The following is a 25213-nucleotide window of genomic DNA, read 5'->3' on the forward strand; positions in this document are numbered from 1 at the left end:
TTTGATAAATCTCCCCCTTTGTCTGTAAATCGCCACTGTAGTATTATATAATTACCATTGTGTTCATGGCAATCTGTGTAATTCAAGAAAGGGCCAGGTCCAACCAGAGCTCTTATAGGAGGAACGGTCTTAAATAGGGATGGGTCCTTCTATGACGTCCATATGTCCCAACACACCAGGAGGTAAATCTAGGGCCACACTGCGTTTTTGCTGTCCATTTAACATATTCATTTAAGGGGTAAAAACAAATGATAGAAACGGATTTAGGATCAGTTTTTTGTTTTTTTTTTAACGTGCACAAAAGCCTTGACCACGTTTCTCGGTATGTTAAAATAAATGGTTACAGTGAAACTGATGCAAAAACGCAGTGTGAACCTAGCTTAAAGCGACTCTGTACCCATAATCTGACCCCCCCAAACCACTTGTACCTTCAGATAGCTGCTTTTAATCCAAGATCTGTCCTGGGGTCAGTTTGGCAGGTGATGCAGTTATTGTCATTAAAAAAGTAATTTTAAAATTGCAGCCCCGTGCCCTATGGGCGTATCTGTGCCCTAACTTTGCACCACCCCTCCGTCCCTCCTCCCCACCCTTTTCATCATTAGGAATGCCGCTGGAACATTTACTTCTGTTTGAACATTGCACAGGTGTCTTAATGATCCAGCCCATGTGCTGTGGTAACACAGGTGACTTCGATGCAATGCTGCCCCTGCAGTAAAGAACGGCTGCCGATCCCACTGCAATCAGCGTCCGTTCTTTACTTAAAAACAACAATGTGTGAACATAGCCTGATTTTGGTTGCAAAAAAGACTGACGGTTGCAAAAAAGACTGACGGTTGCAAAAAAGACTGAACATAGACGCTGTATGCGTGTATTCCAAACCATAGTTGAATTAAAAAAAAATAAAATAAATGCAGATTCAAAAACATAACTAAAATCACATTGGGGCAAATCAATCCCCTTTTCTTTTTGGAAATGTGGGTTATGAAGTCAGTAAGTGGGTAAAACACATGCAAGTTCAGTGACTTATTAACAATAGCATTAAATGATATGCATGATGCTCAGTCCTCACATCACAGGATGTGATTTGGTAGGAAGCTCTTTTAAATATTACAACCACAAGCTGTCATGAGGGTGAAGAGTAAGCACATCTGAGAACGACGCTCAGTCATGTAGATATCTGATGTCTCTCTGTGTCTGGTGCTAATAAACTCCTGTTCTAAGAACAAATGGGTGACAGAGGTATCAGTGCTCTCATACCATATACTGCCAGAAAGTCAATAATCACACAACATAAAGCAAGATACTTCAGAAAATAACACTGGTCTGAGCCTATTAGCTGCCAGCTAACCAATACCCTCTATATGGATTTATATTCCTGTTTTCCCCTTTCAGGCCCTTTTGTCCCCTTCAGACCCCTCTGTCTACGCAAGATCCTTATGCCCCCCACCCCAAACACTTCTGCACCCCTTTGGACCCCTGTTTTCCTCTTCAGACCCCTCCAGACCTTTGTCCATATCTTTTTCCATGCCCTTCTGTCCTCTCCAGACTTCTTTATTCTCGGTTGATCTCATCTTTAAGGCAGACTTTAACATTTATTTTTATCGGCCGCACATCTCCCTGTGTAAACAAGAGATGTGCAGCTGATAGCAATGGAAAACTGACAGCACGGATTTGTATACATCCACGCTGTCAGTTTCCACATAACCTAAGCCATGCATACTTACCTAGTGCACTGCTGTGTAATCCGGCATCCTGCTCTCCGACTCTCCCGTCCTGCTCTGTGCTTCTTTATCTTCAGGCTCCTCCAGAATGAGTGACAGCTAGAGGAGCCAGGAAAGGGAGAGTTGGAGAGCGGGATGCCGGAATACACAGCAGCGCTGAAAGTATGTATGTATTGCTTGTGTCATCTGGAAACTGACAGCACGTATATATACATATCTATGCTGTCAGTTTCCATGGCCACACAAATGATACACGGAATGTTCGTGCAGCCTGGCCACTCAATTAATCATGCAGTTTGAAAGGCACTGTAAACCAGCACTAGTCTTCCTGATCTGCGCTCATTTGCAAAGCTCCATGTTGGGCCATGTAAAAGGACCCTTAAAAAATATGGTCAGTTTCTTACTGAAATAGCACCACTGTTGTCTCCAGTTTGAGGCCATGTTCTCACGTAGTAAGACTCCGGCCGTTCCGCGACCGGGCCAGCTATGGAACGGCCAGTGTCAGAGAAGATCTTCACTGCAGCTGAATTTCCTGCTGCGCACAATGGAGCATGCGGCTGGGGCTGCACTGTGTGCACTTACAGGTTTTCTGCGGCCGCTAGTCACATATCAGTTTCTTGCGGCGCCGCTAGGGATCCCGGGCCGGAGCGTATGTCATATGTATACAATCCAGGCGGGATTCCATAGAGGGCAGCACTATGTAAGTTACGTAGTAATCACGACCGTTGTTGCAAATTGGCAACAAAGGCTGTGATTATAACGTAATTTACATAGTCTGAACATAGCCCGAGTATGGTTTTGCATCTCCAGGTCCAGTTTTCACAAGAAAGTAGCCGTGATGGTCTAATCCTGGATAACCAGCCCCTTTATTGTAGATACACTTAGAAGTGTTTAAATTCCCTGCAGGGTAAGATAATACTCTTTGTAGCAGCTCTCCATTGTATTTAATCAGAATTCCATTAAAAATTTGTTGTCTTGCCAGACAACCCCATGCTCCAACAATATAAATCCACAGGTTTAAGTTTGATCTCCAGGTTTCTACGCATGAGGGGCTGCAACCACAAAGACAATATTTTATACACTTCATTCATTGTAAGTTCACACTTTGGGTCACTCACCTTATTTCCAAAGCCAATGAAGAATTGATCTTCCAGCCTGCTCCTGCATGGTTAAAGACTGTTGACCCTTCTTTTCTTAGGACCTTATCGGAGCTGTTTACCATCAGTCTACCCAACGTGAGCTCACCATCTCTGGAAGGTAACAAAGACAAGAGCTCATTACATTCACATACATAGTTTTTATGCACTGAAACAAAAGTGCTTTTTTATTACAATCAATAAATTAAAGATTTTGGTGATTAGTCAATGAACGAGCAAACATTTAGTAGTATGAGTCAATGTTCGTTAGTGCGGCCACTATTGCTTAGGATTCACCATTATTTGCAGGCAAGACATGAACTTGCTGCAGCTTAAAGGGGTTGTCCAGCGCTACAAAAACATGCTCACTTTCTTCCAGAGACAGCACCACTCTTGTCTCCAGTTTGGGTGTAGGTTTTGCAACTTAGTCCATTGAAGTGAAAGGAGCTTAATTGCAAACCGCACCTGAACTGGAGACAAGAGTGGTGCTGCCTCTGGAAGAAAGTGGCCATGTTTTTGTAGTTCCCCGCTCACTGTCTGTGCGTGTAATGCTGTGCGTGTAAGTGCTGTTTTATTTCATTTTTTATGTTTACATGCTACCAGGTCTCTTAAAGCAAATGTACCATTCGCTTTAAATATTACCCATGTATAGAACAGTGCCAGCAAGCCCGGGTTCTCGTATACGGAGCAGTTCTTTTCACGGGTACCAGGCCGGGGGTAAAGCACTGGAGGCAGGCCGGCCTGCCCCCAGTGGGAGGAAACCCCCTCCCCTCTATGACGCAGCTTCATTAGAATCAATGAAACCGCGGTTAATACTTGTGAGCTCGGCTTCCTTTTTCCCCACACAGGAAGAGAAGAACTCATATGAGCACTTCTCTCTGCTTGACTATTGCAAAAATGGGACACAAACACACCTTTTATTAAGCTGAAATATTGTACTGAAGCATCTCTTCTCACTTAACATTTAGCGATAAACAATGGTGCATATACTATAGTGTAAGCATCGCCATTCACGTACACTTCTGTATTACTGCAGTACCAAGATGCTTGGCTTCTGTGCTCAAACTGGCAGCAGCTACATCCATATATATTTTTCTGTGATTTTATTCAATATTTTTAGATATTTTCCTCCAGCTTAGTTCTAGTGATTCCTCAATGACAAGAAACTCCCAGCCTGTTATGTGGCTTTAGCATCTCCTTCGTTTTGCTACAGCAGATATGGCGGTAACACTTAATATTACAGATAATCACAACAAAGTAACAGTAAACACACTAATGAAAAAAGTACATCCCCCCCCTTATATACAGTACCAGCCAGTGCAGGGAAACCTCAGTGTGAAGAAGAGGGCTTATAGATTATCCCAGACAAGTATCTGATTGGTGGGGGTCAAACAGCTGGGACCCCTCATGAGGATGGAGGTCTCTTGTCCTCCTAGTGAATAAGGCAGCAGCCAAGTATGCAAACAATCAGACCCTTACAGATCAGATACTTATCCTGTGGATAGGGCATCTTAATCGTCGGATAACACCTTTAAACAGCTTTTTTGTATAAGAAAATACTGATTTAAATAGAAAACGATATATATCCCTGATCTCAGCACTCTAGATAGGGTAGCACAGGAGACCTGGAGTGTCGCTCATCAGAGTCCTCCAAGCAGCAGTGTGCGGAGTGTCTGCTTAAATAAATCATGTTGAAAATGTTATATAAAACAATATAACAAAAAAATATTTAGTAAGTCAAAGTCTCTGTCATTTTAACCTCTTAATGACTATGGGCGTACATTTACGCCCCCACTGCCTGTGCCTTAATGCAGGAGGGAATAAATGTACACCCCGCCAGTGTCCCGGGCTATGGAGCGGGCTCACAAGCTGAGCTCGCTTCATAGTCAGTGAGGACCGGCTGCTATCTGTAGCCAGGCCCTTACTCTCAATGGCGGGCCACCATGGACGTTTAAGTGTAAGTGAACGGAGCATCTCCGGCCGCTTAGCAATCGGCACCCCTGCAGCGTGTCTGCGGGGGTCTCTCACCCTCCTCTGTGCAGTCAGGGTTCCATCTTCTGATTCAGTCTGCCACAGGCAGGCTTAATCAGAAGATCACAGATAACACTGATCCCTGCTATGCTATGGCATAGCAGTGATCAGTGTTACTGATCTAATGTATTAATGTAAAAGTCCCCTTTTAAAGTGTAAAAAAAGAAAATTAATAAAAGTTTTAGAAGAATGTCCTTAGGCCCCTCCCCCAATAAAAGTGAAAATCCCCCCCTTCACATTTTATACATAAAACACATAAAAATAATAAAAATTATTTAACATTTAATATACCATAGCGTGCGTAATCGTCCGATCTACTAAAATAAAATAATACTATTCCTGCATGGTGAATGGAGTGAACAAAAAGTGGTAAAAAAACGACAAGAATGTTTTTTTATGACATTAATAAAAAGTGATCAATACATTTGATCTAGAATAAAAAATTTTACTAATAAAAACTAGAGATCATGATGCAAAAAATGACGCCCTATACAACCCTGTAGGTGAAAAAAATAAATGCGCTATAGGAGTTACAATAGGGCCATTTTAAATACACCTATTTGCAAAAAAAGTTTTACTGCTAAAAAATATAAATAAAATAAAAATTAAAAAATAGTAAGTATGTAAGAAAACCTGGTAAACATGCTTATTGCTGTGTTCTGACTGAACTATAGAATAAAGAAAAAATGTCAGTTTTACAGAAAAGTGCATTACGCAAACATGGAAGCCGGCAAAATTTGTGGAATCTCGTTTTTTTTACCCAAGTTCACCCCATAAATTATATTTTGGGGGTTCCGTCAGTCATTGAAAGATGCCATTACAAAAAAAAAAAGCCCTCACATGGTCCTGTAGGTGGAAAAATAAAAGCCTTATGGGTCTTAGAAGGCAAGGAGGAAAAAACGAAAATGCAAAAGTGACAATTGGCCCGGTCCTTAATGGGTTAAACAACTTCCATTCGTCTGAGTAATTTCTTTGATACCAGAGGAGATGCCTACCATGGGGGACACTACTGGATGTGATACCAGGGGAGATGCCTAACATATACTATCTACTGGATGAAGGACTAACAAAAAGGATGCTTACCTACAGTGGGATGGTTGGGGGGGGGGGGGCAATCAAAAGTTTGCTATGAGGGCCAAGTTACTTTCTAGTTACTCCCCTGTATAATATATAATCCCTTCCTTGCTGTGATCTACTCTGCTGCTGTTTCAGCTTCATTTTTAGAAGTTCCCTGCTTTGACCAGGGCTGCTTTTGTTATGTAACCCCTTTCCTTGCTGTGCTGCAGTGCCAGTCTGATCAGTCTATTGCTTTCTTTAGCACCAACTATGCCATGAAATATCAAAGATAAGGAGGGCTTGTGAGTAGCTGCTGTCCTGTCACTGGCCAGAGAAGTAAGGTAAAGGACATCCAGATGTGAGTACTGCTGGCAAACAGCCACAGCCACACTAGTGCTCTTTGCTGAAATGAAAGATTGAGATATAGCTGTACAGTATGGAGGGGGACTCTCAGTGGTTAATATAAAAAATCCATGCTTTTGAAAGTACAGGTACAACAAAATATGTTTATGTACCGAAGACTTTATATATTTTTTTTTATAACTACTAAGATGGAGAAACCGGATTCAATTTTCAGCCAAAATGTCTTTTTATTTGATAAATTGTATACTTAGCAACCCTAAAATGAAGAAGTTGATGTTCTGTTGAAATTATTTGTAGACAAGATTTGTCTTATTTACACCACTGTGTTACAACTCTATTTTTTACATGGTCTTCCTGTTTTTTATTTCCTGTGTTTTCCCCAAAATGGGGTCCCATCCTGTTTTTTTGTATTAAATACTTCCTCAGAAAGACATTATGCAGGTGTAAGTTCTGAAGCTGGCAATCTTGCCTGTTTTAATATGCCATATGGGTTATCTATTACAGTCAACTCCTTTAACATAGCTGTCAGGTCCTCTATGATATCCTGTCTCATACAGTAGAGCTTGGGGATATTTTATATAATATGATTCAGTTCATGTAAAAAGTTATAGAAATGCTGCCAGGACTTATAGAGAAAACCTAGGAGTCCAGCTTTTCCCCACCCACGCATAGAGATTGACTGCTCTCTACACATACAAACTCATAACAAGAAAAGCTTCTATCACTCTGCTGAGCAAAAAAAGAAGGACTCCTTAGACTTCTCATTGAGTCCTGGCAGCATTCAAAGCTGTTCTGTCTGATGGTTTCACATCACTGTGCCAGGTAAGGGTTGGAAGCTCCTTTATAGTCCCGCTCAATTATCAACTTCTGCTTACGAGTTGGGCAGTCTGTTTTTTCATAAATGCAAATGAGCAGCAAGTGTCTACAGGGTGGGGCTGTATGCTTCAAGTGCCTTGCCTATCCATCTCCTACAGCACAGAGGCTGTCAATCAAACATAGGAGGAAGGAGAAGGCAAGGACCAATAGGGGATGGAAATACAGGACCCCTAATGGATCATTTGTATATGTACAAAAAACAATCCTTGGCTCACAAGCAGAAGTTAGTCAATCAAAAGGTATACCTGTCAATGCACTTCCAACTCTTACCTGGCACTGTGATTAGTTACACTATGTAAAACCATCCAACAGATTCCCTTTGAATATCTATGTGCATGAAAATACTAAACAGTAGATCAATCAATATATGTGATGTCCCACTGTGGGTGTTGCTATTCTTTACTCCCCTTGTAAAAGTCTGTACTTGTCTGTGGTCTTGTTATAACTGTAGTATTGCCAAAGATGACCACTAGATGTAGCTGTATAATATAACTAAGGTCTAGAAACTGCACAGCTGAAGTATGTCAAGGGTTATTTGTATGTGTCTGTACCAGATTTTGTTAGCCAGTAGGATCACTCCTTTCTTCTACTCTATCCTCTCTTTCTTTTCCCCTTTTGCACTTTACACGCACGTTGGACAGGAAGGGGAGAAGTTCACGGGTTAGTGTTCATTCTTAGTCAGTACCCTGCATGGGTTGGACACTGGACGGACGCTTACAAACTTCCTTCTTGAAGCACCACACCTGCTGTGTGATGCACTGTTAAACCCTTCAAGAGAGGACTAGCCTACAGATCACCTTAACCCATGCCAAGTACAAGGAGTAACTACAGGACAGTATCTGCAAGAAAGCCAAAGAGCTAGGAACTGATCTGGGTGGAGCAAAGTTACATAAAGTCTATGAATTCCATCTCACAACGCGGGTGTACTTAGGAAAACCTAACCATTCCGCTCATCCCAGGTAACAGGGTCTGGGGACTGTTTCACCCATCAGTACAGTTCAGCCAAAGCTAGTGGGCATCAGGTGTGAAGACTATAGGAAAGGTCAAAACACAGGCACAGGTTGTTTCTTCTTCTTCTTCTACTACAAGTATTCTTCCAACCTCCCGGCAGAGCACATTACTACTTGGATTGAGACTCTTATGGCACTCTCCTCTTTACTACCCTCAGTACAACCTTATCAACTCTACTACATCCTACTCCGCACTTATCTCACAGATCTGGTGATTCTATATATATGTATTTATTGGAACTGTATCAAGTGTATTTCAAGATTCGTTGTATTACCTGCTGCACATTAACAACTACTAAACCAAGTCAAAGGTAACAACTGAGTCTGTGATTACTGGCTACCACCTGCACAGCACTTACACTGCAACCTTGGGACATTTCCCCTATCTGTGGGTGGCGGGTCCTATCACTATTCGGGAGGGTTACTACACCGCTCTGATCACCTGTGACATAATCCCAAGGGACCCTGCAGAAACCCGACAGGACACTCACCATAGGGGAGAAGGGTACAACCGGCCTTACACTATAAAAGCATGCGTGCCGTCACAGCTGTGTGCCCACCACGCACTGGCGTCACTTGACAAAACCCTTAAGGTCCGGCTGTATCTCGGCCATCCACCACAAGTAGTGGTGTCACACTTCCACCTAGCAAGTGAACGGCCGTCCCACCACTACAACATCACCCGGGGGATACCACATATATACCTACCAATTTTGGTAGGTACTGCCCCCTGCATACTGGTGACACACCACAAAACCCACCATTGTGGAGATGCTCTAACTCATATGTCTTGCCATAACAATTTGTCACAGTCACTTACTACACACTCACCGGACACTTTATTAGGTACACCATGCTAGTAATGGGTGGTCTTCTGCTGCTGTAGCCCATCTGCCTCAAAGTTCGACGTACTGTGCGTTCAGAGATGCTCTTCTGCCTACCTTGGTTGTAACGGAGTCACGGTTGCCTTTCTATCAGCTCGAACCAGTCTGCCCATTCTCCTCTGACCTCTGGCATCAACAAGGCATTTCCGCCCACAGAACTGCCGCTCACTGGATGTTTTTTCTTTTTCGGACCATTCTCTGTAAACCCTAGAGATGGTTGTGCATGAAAATCCCAGTAGATCAGCAGTTTCTGAAATACTCAGACCAGCCCTTCTGGCACCAACAACCATGCCACGTTCAAAGGCACTCAAATCACCTTTACTGATGCTCGGTTTGAACTGCAGGAGATTGTCTTGACCATGTCTACATGCCTAAATGCACCGAGTTGCCGCCATGTGATTGGCTGATTAGAAATTAAGTGGTAACGTGCAGTTGGACAGGTGTATCTAATAAAGTGGCCGGTGAGTGTAGGTCCCTGTAACTATAGACATAGCAGCTGCTATGGGGTCCAAAGGTTTAGTGGGCCCTCTGAAGTACAAGAGTATTGTACTTCTAGTTCAAGGAATAAGACGTAAGCTTTTTTTTTGGCGGCTTTTTGCTATATAGCACTAAAATATGGGTTCTCCGATCTATAGTGATAGTATTCATACCTGCCGTTTCATTTTCCTATCAATAGGTGGTTGGGAACCCATCTCATTTGGCTATGAGGCCCTATGCATTCTAGATACACCCTTGTCCTCACACTTGCCTATTTTGCTTTTTTTTAATACATCAACTTCAAGAACTGACTATTCACTTGTTAATACATCACACTGCCCTCTTTGACAGGTGCCATTGTGACAAGGATAATCAAGTTATTAACCGGTCAGTGGTTTTACTGTTATGGGTGAATACTGTACACATGGGAGAACATAACACTCCCACAAAAATTTACTACATACACATTGCTTAGTGATTCACTACAACAACAAATCATACAATACTACAGAATACACATGGAAGAAATTAAAGAGACTCTGTCAGTAAGTATATGCTGTCCTATCTCAGGGTAGCATAAACTAGTGACAGAGAAGCTGAACAGGATGATGTATCACTAACATTGTTCTGTGCAGCCTCCTATCCTCCTGAATAACATGGACAATAAGTAGTCCTCTCCATTATGTGCATGAGCCCAGTAGTCCTGGATATTTATGAGAAGCAGAAAACCCCACCCACCAGCTGCTGATTGCCAGTCATCTTTCCATGCTGTGTATATGCAGTCAACTGTCAATCAGCAGCTGGAGGGCGGGGGAGGGGTGTGGCAACAATCCTATTATGCTGCGTATTAGAAGAACGCCTGTAAAAAATGATGTAAGTAATACACCGATCTGTCCAGCGTTTCTGTCACTAGTTTATGCTGCTTTCATTTAAGAAACCATAAATCTAGTGACAGATTCCCTTTAAAATACATTATGGAAGAAATATTTTATAGAAATAAACTTTACATGAGAATGCTTTCTCAGCCCTATCCTGATTTCCTTTTTACAGTATTGATAGAAGTTACTTTATCAGCTCCTACAATTTATTATTGGAGCACAAGATCCACATAAAGCATGATCCAATAAGTGAACATAAATTACTAATGTGGATATGAGCACACCAATAAAAGCAGAATAAAAGAAGATAATTGAAGCATCCAAGCAATTTTCCTGTCAGGAACTGAAAAAAGATACAGACTAGTAGCTTTTAAGAAGTCTCGAATAAACGGCAAAATCCCAGCACACGTAACAAACATCACTACCTAAATGACAAGGCCTTTGTTTTATAGGGCGTATGTAAACCGAAGGCTGGGGAATTTATTGCCAAGGTGGTGGTAGCCATAAGTATTGGATACACAAGACATAAGTCTGACCACCAAAAGAAAGTTTTTACTGTGCAATACCGTCTATGCTTTATACTTTATGCTTCAAAACTATTTACAAATTTGTAATAAATCACATAGATTTGTATTACACGGCCTGATATTAGCTGTAAGCGAGCACCGATCTGCTAGATCAGCACTCGTTTACAGAGCCAAATACACTGCTCGATGATCGTGTAGCAAGGGCTGTATATATATTGTAAGTAATGTCCGTGCACTCCCTGGTGTACGCCTGGCTTCTCCCCGCATCCACCGTTGACATTTCTCTGCAGTAACAAGCTGTTTAGCCAATACCTGGCGGAGACAGGACAGCGCTGTGGCCAGCAATTGGCTGAACGGTCTTTCACTTCCGAGATTGCCTCAGAAGCTTCAACGGCGGATACAGTGAGCAGGGAAAAGCCAAGAGGAAACCAGGGAGTGTGGACAGGTAAGTATTACTTTATTAATTTATTATTTATTTTCTATATACTGCTTTATCATCTACCGACTGCACATCTATTACACAGAGAGATTTGAGGTCGGCGGACAATGATTTTATAACATGCTGAAGGACAATGATCAGCTGATGATTGGCTCCTCAGCTGATCATTGTCTTTATTACAATCAACCCGATTGGGCAGATAATCACCTTGTATAATAGGGCCCTAAGATAGAAGGATAGTTCCGGTTGCGTTTTTCTGCAATCATCCATCATACACACATCTCCTATTACACAGGGAAAAAGTACAGCTTGTAGCCAGTTATTTTCCAGCAAGTAAAAAAAAAAAAGTCTGATCAGCCAACAAACAAGCATTTGCTCGATCATCGACTAATCGCTAGCTCTTTCACACAGAGCGATATCAGCCTGTTCAGCTGATAATCTCCCCATGTAATAGAGCTCTTAGAGTAGGTCACTTGCAGATACTGTAGTTACACTGGTCCCTTAAATTATAATGGCCTTAGGTTACAATATACACTGTATCAACATAGAGTGGTCTTTCTTGAAACTATATTCCACATACAATGCATACAAATCTATCTTTATTTCCGAATCTTTAAAACTTGTGTGCAGGGTTGTGGAGCAGACCAGGACGCCAGCATCTGGCTGCATGACAGCTGTTTCGCACGATTACTGTGCTTCATCAGACCAGTCTGCTTCATAACAGTGCCGCAGAGATTCAGTTTCCCAGCTACAAGCATAATATAGATATAGCATGCCAAGCGGAGAAACACTCCACTACAGGGCTTCCCCGTCCGTACCATCTGTAAAATATGGAACGTGGGAATAAGCTCTTACTTTATTTTGTTTTTTTTCTTTAATCTTTAACCATTAGGCTCCATTAGAATCAATGGAGCCACGCCCCGAGGGGAGGAGATATCACCACACAGGGGGTCAGTGGGTCTGCCCCTAGTGCTCCGGGGCAGGGCTTGGGAAAAGACTGGCACTGAGTGCAGGAAGCAGGCAGTGTTTAAAAAAAAGAAAAAAAAAAAGAATTCGCCATCGCTGATCGATTAAGGTAAAAAAAACAGCAGAAATGTACCTGATGATACATTCGCTTTAAGACTAGTTTAGTTTCAATTTGAACCAATTAATATTGTAACTCAAGGGATCACTGTACTTAATTGTTTTTTTCACTCTTCAAAAGAATCTCAGTTTGGCTCAACCAGTTTTTTTTTTTTTTTTTTGGAGGAGTCATTAGGAGTACTGACCTAAAAACTAAAAAAAATTTAGTCTTTTAAAAGTTTCTCTCTCAACTTTTGTCACCTCTTGTCTGAATTGTCCCTGTGTCTTTACAGTCATTTTAGTTGACCACACACCCCTGGGAAGCTTCACTACAAACCTTCTTCAATTAGATATAATGGCTCCCACTGTGGTTTGATGGAAACCCAAAGCCTTGTAACCATTCAGTTTTTTGTAATCTTGTCCACATTGGACACAAGCTGTTTGTGAATGCGTGTGTCTGAATTTAAGCAGTCCAGTATAGAGGAGGGGGTTATAACAGGAACGTGAGACATCACTTACAGGATGTGATCTGATGCATTTATTGCTGCACTGGGACTCTATGCTTCCTCCTGCGAGCAAAATCTAATCATATACAATATATATTTGTACCTGTTTTTACTGCCTTAGACCAGCACTGGTGAAGTTGAACTAACAGTCCAAGCAGTGATTTGATTATACACAGAATGATATCTGCAAAAAGTCCAAAGTCTGCGTGACTTTATAGGCCTGATATGCAGTGTTTTCTTGGCCCCTGGTCCTTTAAGTACATAATAGACTAAAAGCAGAAAAACTAAGACAGTAAATGCAAATATTAGAACAAGGCTGAACAAAATATGGTCACTAAGTCACAGAGGCGACCGGAGTTTGCCCCCTCTCCTCCATTCATTAATTCAATGGCAGAGTGTTTCCATCCACTGACGAATGCATGGAGATATATGCCGTCACCTCTTCCTAGGATAGAAAGCATATGATGGTTGTGTGAAAATGGTCGGCAAAAAGTATTATAAAGCAGCCGAAAGTAGTCTTCTATGTAGCCTCCTAACAGAGGAAGGTGCATCGTGGAAGCATAATGGCGTATTCTAGGAAGGATAAAAAAAATTCCTGAAATTCATATCAATTACTGTATATATTACAGTCTGCTGTTATGAGTACTTGTTGAGGCAAAGGATGAAACCCTGCTGTGAAGAGTAGGGGTACGTTAAATAACTAGGTTGGATCACACAACTACAGGAACCTGGACCTTCGCAAACTGGTACTGCACACAGGTGTAGTACAGTACAGACCAAAAGTTTGGACACACTAATTCAAAGAGTTTTCTGTATTTTCTTGACTATGAAAATTGTAGATTCACACTGAAGGCATAACAAGTATGAATTAACACATGTGGAATTAGATACTTAACAAAAAAAGTGTGAAACAATGGAAAATATGTATTTTATTTTAGGTTCTCCAAAGTTGCCACCTTTTGCTTTCATCACTGCTTTGCACACTCTTGGCATTCGCTTGATGAGTTTCATGATGTAGTCACCGGAAATGGTTTTCACTTCACAGGTGTGCCCTGTCAGGTGTAATAAGTGGGATTTCTTGCCTTATAAATGGGGTTGGGACCACCAGTTGTGTTGTGCAGAAGTCAGGTGGATGCACAGCTGATAGTTCGACTGAATAGACTGTTAGAATTTGTATTATGGCAAGAAAAAAGCAGCTAAGTAAAGAAAAATGAGTGACCATCATTAATTGAGGAAATTAGGGTAAATCAGTCCAAAAAAATGGGAAAATTTTTAAATTGTCCCCAAGTGCAGTTGCAAAAACCATCAAACTATACAAAGAAAGTGGCTTACATGAGGACTGCCCCAGGAAAGGAAGACCAAGAGTCACCTCTGCTGTGGAGGAGAAGTTCATCCAAGTCACCAGCCTCAGAAATTGCAGGTTACCAGCAGCTCAGACTAGAGACCAGGTCAATGGCACACAGAGTTCTAGCAGCAGACACATCTCTACAACAACTGGTAAGAGGAGACTCTGTGCCGCAGCCTTCATGGTAAAATAGCTGCTAGGAAACCACTGCTAAGGACAGGCAACAAGCAGAAGAGACTTGTTTGGGCTAAAGAACACAAGGAATGGACATTAGACCAGTGGAAATCTGCGCTTTGGTCTGATGAGTCCAAATTTGAGATCTTTGGTTCCAACCACTATGTCTTTGTGCGACAGAGAAAAGGTGAACAGATGGACTCCACATGCCTGGTTCCCACCGTCAACCATGGAGGAGGAGGTGTGATGGTGTGGGGGTGCTTTGTTGGTGACACTGTTGGGGATTTATTTAAAATTGAAGGCATACTGAACCAGCATGGCTACCACAGCATCTTGCAGCTGCATGCTATTCCATCCGGTTTGCGTTTAGTTGGACCATCATTTATTTTTCAACAGGACAATGACCCAAAACACCTCTCCAGGCTGTTTAAGGGCTATTTGACCAAGAAGGACAGTGATGGGGTGCTACACCTCCACAGTCACCAGACCTGAACCCAATGGAGATGGTTTGGGGTGAGCTGGACGGCAGAGTGAAGGCAAACGGGCCAACAAGTGCTAAGCCTCTCTGGGAACTCCATCAAGACTGTTCGTATGAACCTGAACTCTCGGGGTCTGATTCTCGCTGTCTGCAGCCTCCGTGAAAAGGGTGGATACAGCCTTATGGACTGCCTGGAAAACTGGGATACAGACATTGGCATAGGCTGTATCCCAGTTTTCCAGGCGGTCCTTAGGTTGTATCCACCCTGTTCACGGAGGCTGCAGACAACGAGAATCAGAAGCCGATAGTTCAGGTTCATATGAACCCGAACTTCGGCAAATTCGCTCATCTCTAGTCACCATCTTTGACATCTTGTCTTGTGCTGAATCATGTCTCAGAAAGAGCAGACAGACAGTGAGCGCAGCAGGTGCTGTAGCCTCACCAATTGTGTGATAGTCTGCTGTCGAATGAGATATTCTGCAACAGCTCTGGGGGAAGAATTGAGTGATGTGGAAGGGTAGTAGGCAGGGTGAAGGGACTAAGGGAAAGCAGTGCATTCTGAAAATTGTAGTGCCAAGAAGTACAGCGGATAAACTAATAACTTCTATCAGATATTGATCATTTTTATAAATATTTAAAACTAAAATGAACAACAGTGAATGATGCTCGAAATTGTCCACTTTAGCCAATGTATTTGCGAAGTTTATGGCAACACTTGTGAATACTCTAGAATAGCATCTTTTAAAGAGTATTCTAAATGTAGAGCAACATTCTGATCCGAGTTCACCACAAGAAAGAAAATCAGTCAACATATTCTTGTGGTTTTTCCACATGCTCCATATATCATGGCCTTGACAGCATAGGTGGCCCAGCAGAGAGATTAATAGGCCTATATGTCATTGCTCAGAGCTGATGGATTTCTCAAGTTGTTTTAATTTAAAAGACAAAAGGAAAATGAAAACTATAAAAAAAAAAAAAAAATCCTTATCAATGATTTTATCAAAATGTGTGCTCAGATAACTACAATTTTCTGCTAAGAAAGTTTGAAGGGATATCCAGTGCTACAAAAATATGGTCACTATTTTCTAGAGACAGCGCCACTCTTGTCTCCAGTTAAGAAGTGGTTTGCACGTAGTTCCATTGTGGTGAATGGAGCCTAATTGCAAACCACACTTGAACTGGAGACAAGAGTGGTGCTGTCTCTGGAAGATAGTGGCCATGTTTTTTTAGCGCTTGATAACCCCTTTTAAAAGGTGGACTTAGAGCCTATTATCGTCCGATTATCGCTCCATGTAATAGAGACAGCGATCTTTACGATCTTCGGCTGATCGTTGGTTTAGGTTTTGACCTAAAATTGTCAGGCTCCGACATGAAATAGCCCTTGCTTGCTCCTTGTTCCCCGCTTGCTGATGCCACTATTACACATGTTGGCAGCGAGCAGGTGAGTATAGGGGGAGGCTGACCGAGTGATCGCCAGATTGTCTGGGCAGCCCATAGCAGAGGTCTTCTGCCATCGCTCCTATTCCACAGAGCGGTGACAGCAGATCGCTGCTATACTAGTTGTTTGTCTCTAAACATGTTGAAAGGCAAACGACTGCAACAATCAGCTGACATAGTTCATGTCGGCTGGTCGTTGCATTCTATTACACAACACGATTATCGGCCGTAATAGCCATTAACGGACGAATACGGATGATAATCACTTTGTGTAATAGGGCCTTAATGGTCTGATTGCTTTGTCCACTGGTTCTTCTGGTTAATGAAAACTTCAGATAAATACACTGAATGGCATGAGAAAACTCCTAGTGGTCTCTTGAATATACACTGGTAAGTTTTCTGTAATCCAACAAAGGAAATACTTTTCTAATCTCATCTCAACTAACATACTGTAGTTATACGTGTACTTGTAGGGCTTGTAGTTACATACTTTTGCAAATACATTCATGTAGCAAACTTACCTCCTCGTCCTGATATGCCTGCTTTTTCCTGAGCATTTCTGACATTGTCTAGGTTACCGATCACCACTCTACTCTAAAAGCAGTGGTCTGAGATATATATATAATATATATACACATACATACACACACACACACACACACACACTATACTATACTATACATCTACACTATGTCATATATATCAGTCTCATTACTGCTTTTAGAGCAGAGGGGTAGTCGGTCACCAAGACGAGTCAACAGTGCATGAGAAACAGCAGGCATATCAGGAGTACTGTAGTATGCAAGTTTGCTACATGAATGTATTTGCAGAACATTTTAGGTTGATGAGTCCTACAAGGTTTGCACATTTAACTATATAAGTCAAGATAGGAATACCCCTTTAATGGTGCCTTCACACGTACCGGATCCACAGCGGATTTCACGCTGCAATTTTCATTCCGCTGCAGATATAAGACCCGGCCCCTTTAACCCTCCGCCGCCCGCAGCATACATTACCTGCTCGGCGCCGCAGCTGTGTGTGAGGCTCCTGGCTCCCCTCGCTCCTAATCAGCCAATCAGTGCTGCCGTGCAATGATTGGCTGATGGAAAGAGAGGGGAACCGGGAGCCTCACACAGCAGCGGCACCGAGCAGGTAATGTATGCTCTGGGCGGCGGAGAGTTAAAGGAGCCGGGTCACATATCCGCAGTGGAATGAAAATTCTGCTGCGGGTATGTGACCCCATAGAACTTCACTATACCAGGATCCGCAGAAGATTTCGTTGCAAATCGAAGCGTGAAATCCACTGCAGATCCGGTACGTGTGAAGGCACCCTGAGGTGACAACTGACTTTTGAGATTTAGCATAATAAGATTCCTTATAAAGTTAGGTATGATATCCAGTAATATTTATATATCGCTGTCAAGTCCGGGAAGACATCAAAAGATATTTCATGTCTGCACACTTTACCACCAATCCATATTATTTTCGCTGACATTTAGTATGCAGATCTTTAAAAAGATAACTGTAAAACTATATTGACCCACAAAGCAGTTACAGGAGGTGTGCCAAAGTAGAAATATTGGAAAACCAATTTCACCGCCTCGAAACAATAACAGTAAATGGTTTCAGATTCTTTTGGCATGGAATTAAAGAAACAATTGGTATTCCGCATTCTCCTAGTCACGATACAGTGCTCACATTAAAAAAGTTTACGAACTATAAGTTCCAGCCAAGTTTCTTAACACAGAAATCAAGACTCCCATTAGTCACTTCCATGACTTGGAAAAAAAAAAAAAAAAAACAATGATTGTAGCGTCGATGACTTCCTATAGCAGGACACAGATGTGTTGTTCTAAGTCGAGGACAAACAAAACCCGTCATGTTACGTACGCTTCCTTTGGAAACAGAAAACATGGCTGCGATAATCAATATGCATGTTACATAGTTGCATAATACGGCCCCAATTACTTTAGGAGAAAGCAGAAGTGTTGTGCTAATTACCATAGTCACAATCTGGATTGGTAGAAATGTGCATGGTGGTGTCTGGAGTAACCTGGAGAACGTCCAAACCTCGTTCTGTAAGAACCCGGCGAACGTAATGGGCTTAAGATGGAACTCTTTATAAAATCCTAATGTCCCTCGGAGGTAGTATACTTTTATAGCTGAACATTTGTGGTCTTTAGCTTTAAACACAAAGAACAACAGACGGCTTTAGACTTGGAGTGCGACCAATCTGTCTCAGGCCACAGCTTTGTAATTGCTGAACTTAATTATTACAGAGGGTACGGTAGCCGAAACTGCACAAAGACAAAAACCATCTGGGGCTGGGACCTGGGCATGGGTGCCCTCTTCTCGCTCTTGAAATCACATGATGCAGAAATAAGGCTATTAGAGCCGAGAAGTGAGATCATGGACAATTACAGACTTAATGGCAGTAATCCCATTGTCTTGATACCATCTCGCTTCCCATGCCAGGCCACAGCCCCTCTCCCACCTGCCTTTCCTGGAGTGACTGACAGCTCCGCTTAATGTCAGCCAACATGTCTCACACCTATCTCACTCGTCTTTTCAGACATGATTGATCCATTATGTTATACAATGACTGTCTGCCTGTTGTGTTCTACTCATGGATTCCGGTCATTAGAATTCGCCAGGCTTTCACTTTCACGGCCGGCAATATGATTCTTGATGCACTTGCGTGTTGTATATATCCCTGCACCTTCCTCCTTTGTCTTGTAACACTCTCTCCCTGGGAGTGCAGATAGCCAAGGGTGGCCTGCTTTATATCTAGTCACCTTATGGCCTGCCGCTTTGTCTATCCAGGTCTTTGTTTCTCTCATTCTCTATGCACGTTTCTTTGTCTGTGCCTACATGTTGGGCTCTTCTAGCTTTGTGCTTCTCCCTTTCTCTCTCCCCATTCAGCAAGTGCCGGTCTCTTTTATTAGCCGGCTCCCTATTTTCCAGCCTCTTGACTCCTCTGACCTTCCATTTACCCCCATCTATATTTTCCTTTTTGGGTTAGATGTGTTCCCGGATTAGGATTCAGTATGGCACTTTATTTTTCTCTTCTCCGATATGAACGGCATCGATAAAACCCGGAGATAAAGTGTTGCGATCCGACCATTTTTCCTGCCACAGTCAATCATACGTTGGTGCTTTATAGCAGTATTACATCTTAGTTCAATGGAAAATTACAGTACTTAGCTAATGTACCTGTTTTATTGCGGCCCCGGCCAGCAGGAGCTTCACTTTTGAATCTGTCACTATAAAGACTGCACTATAAAACCCCCATGAATTACTAACCTGTACCAGATATCCATGTTACTGTACACTAACTAAGCCTGGAAACCTTTCATTATAACCTATGGGGGCAGCAGGATCCCAACCAAGTCATGTACCATATACTGAGATGGTACTCTATGAGTAATTACCATTGCACTGTACAATGTGAATCTGGATATTATAAGTAGCAATAGTTTTCCTTTAAATCCTATACTTTCTAACTTATCCAATTACTTCATCCACAAGACAATGGGTTGCAAATAATACAGACAACTGGATTGTACAGTACGAGAAAATCCACGACTTCAACGTGACTCACCGTAAATTCTACTCACGACTCTAATCGCAGCGCCAAAAACGTGTTACAACTAATGAACTACGAAGAAAAGTCTAACGTCTAAGGATTCCGACCCATCTGATCACTTTATTGGTGATGGACGCAGAATGGGAAGCGGTTACTTTTATATTGGATAGATGAGGTTACATAGGATCAACTAGTACAGGAGTGTGATCAGTCATATAGAAAAGCAGGGGAAAAAAAAAAAAGTTAGAGGAAGTGTGCAGGGTATTAAAGGGCAGCACAATGAGCACATCTGCATACTAGTGCTGATACAATGACACATACTAATGTGGAAATCCTCAGCCCTAACACAAACACAAAGCAATGACAGCCAGGGGGAAAGTTGCCCTTTGTTAGCAGCTCCCCCAGCACAATAAGAAGCAATGCTGCTGCCAGGCACAGTGACAGCAGCTCAGGGCACTGTTCACACTGCACACAGCACTTTGACATTTACCCATTGAGTTGGGAATCCTGGTGCTCATCAGTCCTGGCGATCTCGGTGGTTTTATAGAAGATCAGGAGGATGCTTATGGTGCAGATAGTCCACCTCTTCCTTATAGAACGCATGTCTTATAGTCCCTGGCATACAAGAGCTCCAGTCCCTTAGGTCTTCCTTGTTGTAATAAGAAATGATGGGAGGGATGAAGTGAAGGAGATGCCCGGGTCTCCTGTGAGCTGCAGCCTCCTTGGAGATGGCTGGCTGGTGCTCAGGCATAGAGTGGCTGCAGCTGAGGTCCGTGCACTCACCACCAGCAGCAGCAGCAGCAGGTTCCCTCCTTCACTTCTCAGACATGGACACGCCCTCCAGGCTGCTGTGGCCACGCCCCCTCTGTCGGGATGGCTTTGTGTGACGTCACCAGAGAGCGGTGAGGAGTATCTCCTGTGTGAGGAGGATGCTGGCACTTGTAGTCCTCCTTCAGAGAAGGCGGCTCTGCTGCATGCTGCTGTGAAACATGGACAAGGGGAAAGAGCTAGGAGGGAAAGAGACGGGCGCAACTGAGTGAGTGAGTGAGCTGCTCCCAAGCCTGAAACTCCTTTTCTTGCAGGGTTTCTTTATTGTTCGTCAGGATTTTAGGCTTTAGGATTTATTTGTACAGCTTGAAATCTTATATATATATATATATATATATATATATATATATATATATATATATATATATATATATATATATATAGAAGTAAAAATGTAACTTGACTCCCCTTAAAGGGGTTATCCAGCAAAAATATTTTTCTTTCAAATAAACTTGTTTCGCAAAGTTGTACAGATTTGTAATTTACCTCTATTTAAAAATCTCAAGTCTTCCTGTATTTATCAGCTGCTGTGTGTCCTGCAGGAAGTGTTGCTTTCTTTTCAGTCTGATACAGTACTCTCTGCTGACATCTGTGGCCCAGGGCAGCAGCAAATTTCCATAGAAAACCTCTCCTGCTCTGGACAGAGGTGGCAGCAGAGATCCCTGTGTGAGACTGAAAAGAAAGTAACATTTCCTGCAGGGCATACAGCAGCTGATAAGTATGGGAAGACTTGAGATTTTTAAATAGAAGTAAATTGCAAATCTATATAACTTTCTGAAACCAGTTTATTTGAAAGAAAAAGATTTTCGCTGGATAACCCCTTTAAGGTACACCTCCAAGGAGGTAGTCCAGTACTTATCAGCTGCTGTATGTCCTGCAGGAAATGTTGTTCTCTTTTCATTCTGACACAGTGCTCTCTGCTGCCACCTCTGTCCTAGACAGGAAATGTTCAGAGCAGCAGCAAATCCACATAGAAAACCTCTCCTGCTACTTGAAGATTTATGCTACCTTTATGGATAATCTTAAAGACATACTATCTGAACACAAGTTATTTTATGGTTTGTTGTTTAATATATATATATATTTTTTTTGCTTTTCATTATACCTTATCTACATAACATGTTATATTTGTTATATTTCTCGTTTGCAAACATTTTTGCTTTTGTTTGCTTTTGTATGCAAAATTATATTGAAAAAAAATCAATAAAATAAATTGAAACAGAAAACCTCTCCTGCTCTGGACAGTTCCTGTCTCGGACAGAGATGGCAGCAGAGAGCACTGTGTCAGACTGAAAATAAAACACCACTTCCCGCAGGACATACAGCAGCTGGTAAGGACTGGAAACTTTTGAATAGAAGTAAATTACAAATCTATATATCTTTCTGGAACCAGTTGATTTGAAAGAAAAAGATTTTCGTCAGAGTACCCCTTTAATACAGATAGGACTTCTGTGATGTACTTACACAGCTCAAGCAGCCCGGAGTGGGTCACGTGACCTACCTGGCTAAGTTTTCAGAGCTTCTGCTGACTTCTCGCTCCAATGAGGCGTCCAGACACTCATGGGTACGGCGACCTCAGCTCTCTGCTATTCTGAAAGATAGGAAAGCTCCCTGGTGCATGCGCCCCCCCTTCCTTATAGAAGGCCTCTCCCTCCCCCCCTTATAGATTGCCCCTTCTCTCCCCCCCTCCCCTTATAGATGGCCTCTTCTCCCCCCCTTATAGATTGCCCCTTCTCCTCTCCCCCCCTTATAGATTGCCCCTTCTCCTCTCCCCCCCCTTATAGATGGCCCCTTCTCCTCCCCCCCCCTTATAGATGGCCCCTTCTCCTCCCCCCCCCCCCCTTATAGATGGCCCCTTCTCCTCTTCTCCCCCTACCCCCATTACAAAGCAGGTTTAAAAAAAAAATTCACCTAACAACGCGCTCCCCCATCGAGACTTTGTTTTCCTGCAGCCTCTGTCTGATGCGCGGCTGCTGGGGGTGTCGCGTCCTATCCCCGGCAGCGCGCGTATCATAGAGCTCTCTGTCTGCCGGTGGCCGCGACTTCCGGCACAGTAAGCGTCTCTGCGCCGGAAGTCGCGGCCACAGCACACGCCCACAGAGAACTCTATGGTACGCGCGCTGCTGGGGATAGGACGCGACACCCCCGGCAGCCGCACATTAGATGGGGGCCGGACAGAGCACTGTGGGACGGTCCCGTGCTCCTCCAGGCCCAGTGACTCGTTTTCCCTATGGTTGGGGAAAGGAGTCGGCGGGTCAGGAGTGGCACGGGACCGGCCCCTGTGGCATTTGCCAGAAGTGCCCTATGGTCAGTCTGGCCCTGGGGTGCATTCAGGTGTGCCCGCACTCCAATTTGCCATAGACCACAATGTAAGTACGGCCGGGAGCCGTTATTGTTTATTGAAAAAATACAGTATGTGAACATGGCCTATGGCTGGGTTCACACTTAGTAAGACAGCGGCCATTCTGTGACACGGCCGCTGTCAGTCAACCTCACTCTGGCAAAAAAAAAGAAGTTAAAGGGTCCATTCACACATACAGGATCTGTAGCAGATCTGCAGATATCAGTGTAACAAAATAATGGAACACAGCATCAAATCTGCTGCAAATCCTGTAAGTGTGAATAGACCCTAAGGGTATAAACCCACACACCGTATATGCAGCAGATATGCAACAAATACGCAGCAGATTTGTTGGTACAGATTTGATGCTGTGTTCAGTTATTTAGATCTAATCTGCTGCGATTTTGCTGCGAGTTTGCTGCGAGTTTGCTGCGTATCGCAGCAGTAAATACGCTGCATATACGGTGTGTGGGTTTATACCCTTAAAGAAGAAAAAGGAAACCCTGCATTACAGGAGATAAAGGCTTCCTTCACTTGTGATTGCAGCCGGCTACATCCTGTCCACACTCACAATGCGATGGTCACAAGCTGTGCCTGTTTCTTTATGTCGCTGGTCATTGCAGATGCCCCTTGTTTGCAGGCACAGATAATGCTAACACAGGACTATGCTTCACACCAGCTCGAGCTCAGGTCAATGTATGTGTATTCTCGCTGTGTGTTTGGTGCGATTTTTACATGAGAGTTTTGATCTTCACATGATTTTCACAGGCAAGTTCAACACCACAAAAAACGCAGCTACTTTCATGCAAGTTTGATGCGAGTTCTGTGCAAGTTTTACGCAGCGAGTCTGTACGTGTGAACAGACCCTTAGTGTGCTAAAGGAGGACTACAAGCTTCAACCAAGCTTCCATGAGCATTGCAGGGGCTCTCCGCACACTTCATTGTATCTCTGAACAGCAGGCACACTTTACTACTTTCAGCTTCAATACATGGAGGAGCCGGCAGCCGGAGAACATGCTGTTAGTGTGATGTGCTTATGCTGGCGGCAAGGTAATAGGCAGAGAGGGGGGCGTTCAGCAGAACTTCCAGGACAGGACCTCAAATTCTGAATTGTCCCTCTAACTCGAGAACGGATGGAAGATCTCTCTACAGTTACCACTAAAACCTACTAGGCTTGATATTGTTGGGTCAATAGCTGGACTTTAAACATTACATGGAAATTAACATTACAGGTGTAGTTTAGAGGTATTCCTGTCACAGATATTTGTCTCATTCAGCTTCCGCCTCTGTGACCCGCACCTATCTCCCTGTTCTAGATTTGGAATTCGTAGTCCAGTAGTCCAGTCCGCGATCACAATACGAATGTGCATCTGTAGTGCTCCGTGAAGCATCATGCATCATTACCCCAGCGATCCGTGCCGCAAGAAAACGGTCGCATTACAACTAGAGATGAGCGAACCTGCCGAGGTTCGGGTTCGTATGAACCTGAACTCTCGGCTTCTGATTCCCGCTGTCTGCCCACTCCGTGGAGAGGGTGGATACAGCCTGAAGACCGCCTAAAAAACTGGGATACAGCCTATATAGGCTGGGTTCACACTACGTATATTTCAGTCAGTATTGTGGTCCTCAAATTGCAACCAAAACCAGGAGTGGATTAAAAACACAGAAAGGATCTGTTCACACAATGCTGAAATTGAGTGGATGGCCGCCATATAACGGTAAATAACTGCCATTATTTCAATATAACAGCCGTTGTTTTAAAATAACAGCAAATATTTGCCATTATATGGCGGCCATCCACTTAATTTCAACATTGTGTGAATAGAGCCTTTCTGTGTTTTTAATCCACTCCTGGTTTTGGTTGCAATATGAGGACCACAATACTGACTGAAATATACGCAGTGTGAACACAGCTCAAAGTGTATTTGAGGGGCCTGTATGTTAGAAAGCCTTACAAAGCACCCCATTTCAGAAACTGCACCCTCCACACTCTGCAAAAGCACATCCAGAAAGTGTTTTAACCCTTTAGGGGAGTCACAGAAATAAAAGCTAAGTGTG

At 43.0% G+C, this 25213-nt stretch overlaps 1 protein-coding gene across 1 annotated transcript in view; it reads right to left on the bottom strand.

Moving 5' to 3' along the window:
* ST8SIA4 (ST8 alpha-N-acetyl-neuraminide alpha-2,8-sialyltransferase 4) overlaps nt 1-20791 on the bottom strand; it is a 104837-nt gene extending 84046 nt beyond the window's left edge. Inside the window, exons 1-2 of the mRNA XM_069964671.1 lie at nt 20477-20791; nt 2840-2971 (exon numbers count right to left, since the gene is read on the bottom strand). Of these exons, the coding sequence (XP_069820772.1) occupies nt 2840-2971; nt 20477-20589 (245 nt within the window). The 5' untranslated portion in view covers nt 20590-20791. The remainder of the gene's footprint in view (nt 1-2839; nt 2972-20476) is intronic.
* Between the last annotated feature and the right edge of the window lie 4422 nt (nt 20792-25213).

The sequence above is a fragment of the Dendropsophus ebraccatus genome, chromosome 3, assembly GCF_027789765.1.
Source record: "Dendropsophus ebraccatus isolate aDenEbr1 chromosome 3, aDenEbr1.pat, whole genome shotgun sequence".
NCBI lineage: Eukaryota > Metazoa > Chordata > Amphibia > Anura > Hylidae > Dendropsophus > Dendropsophus ebraccatus.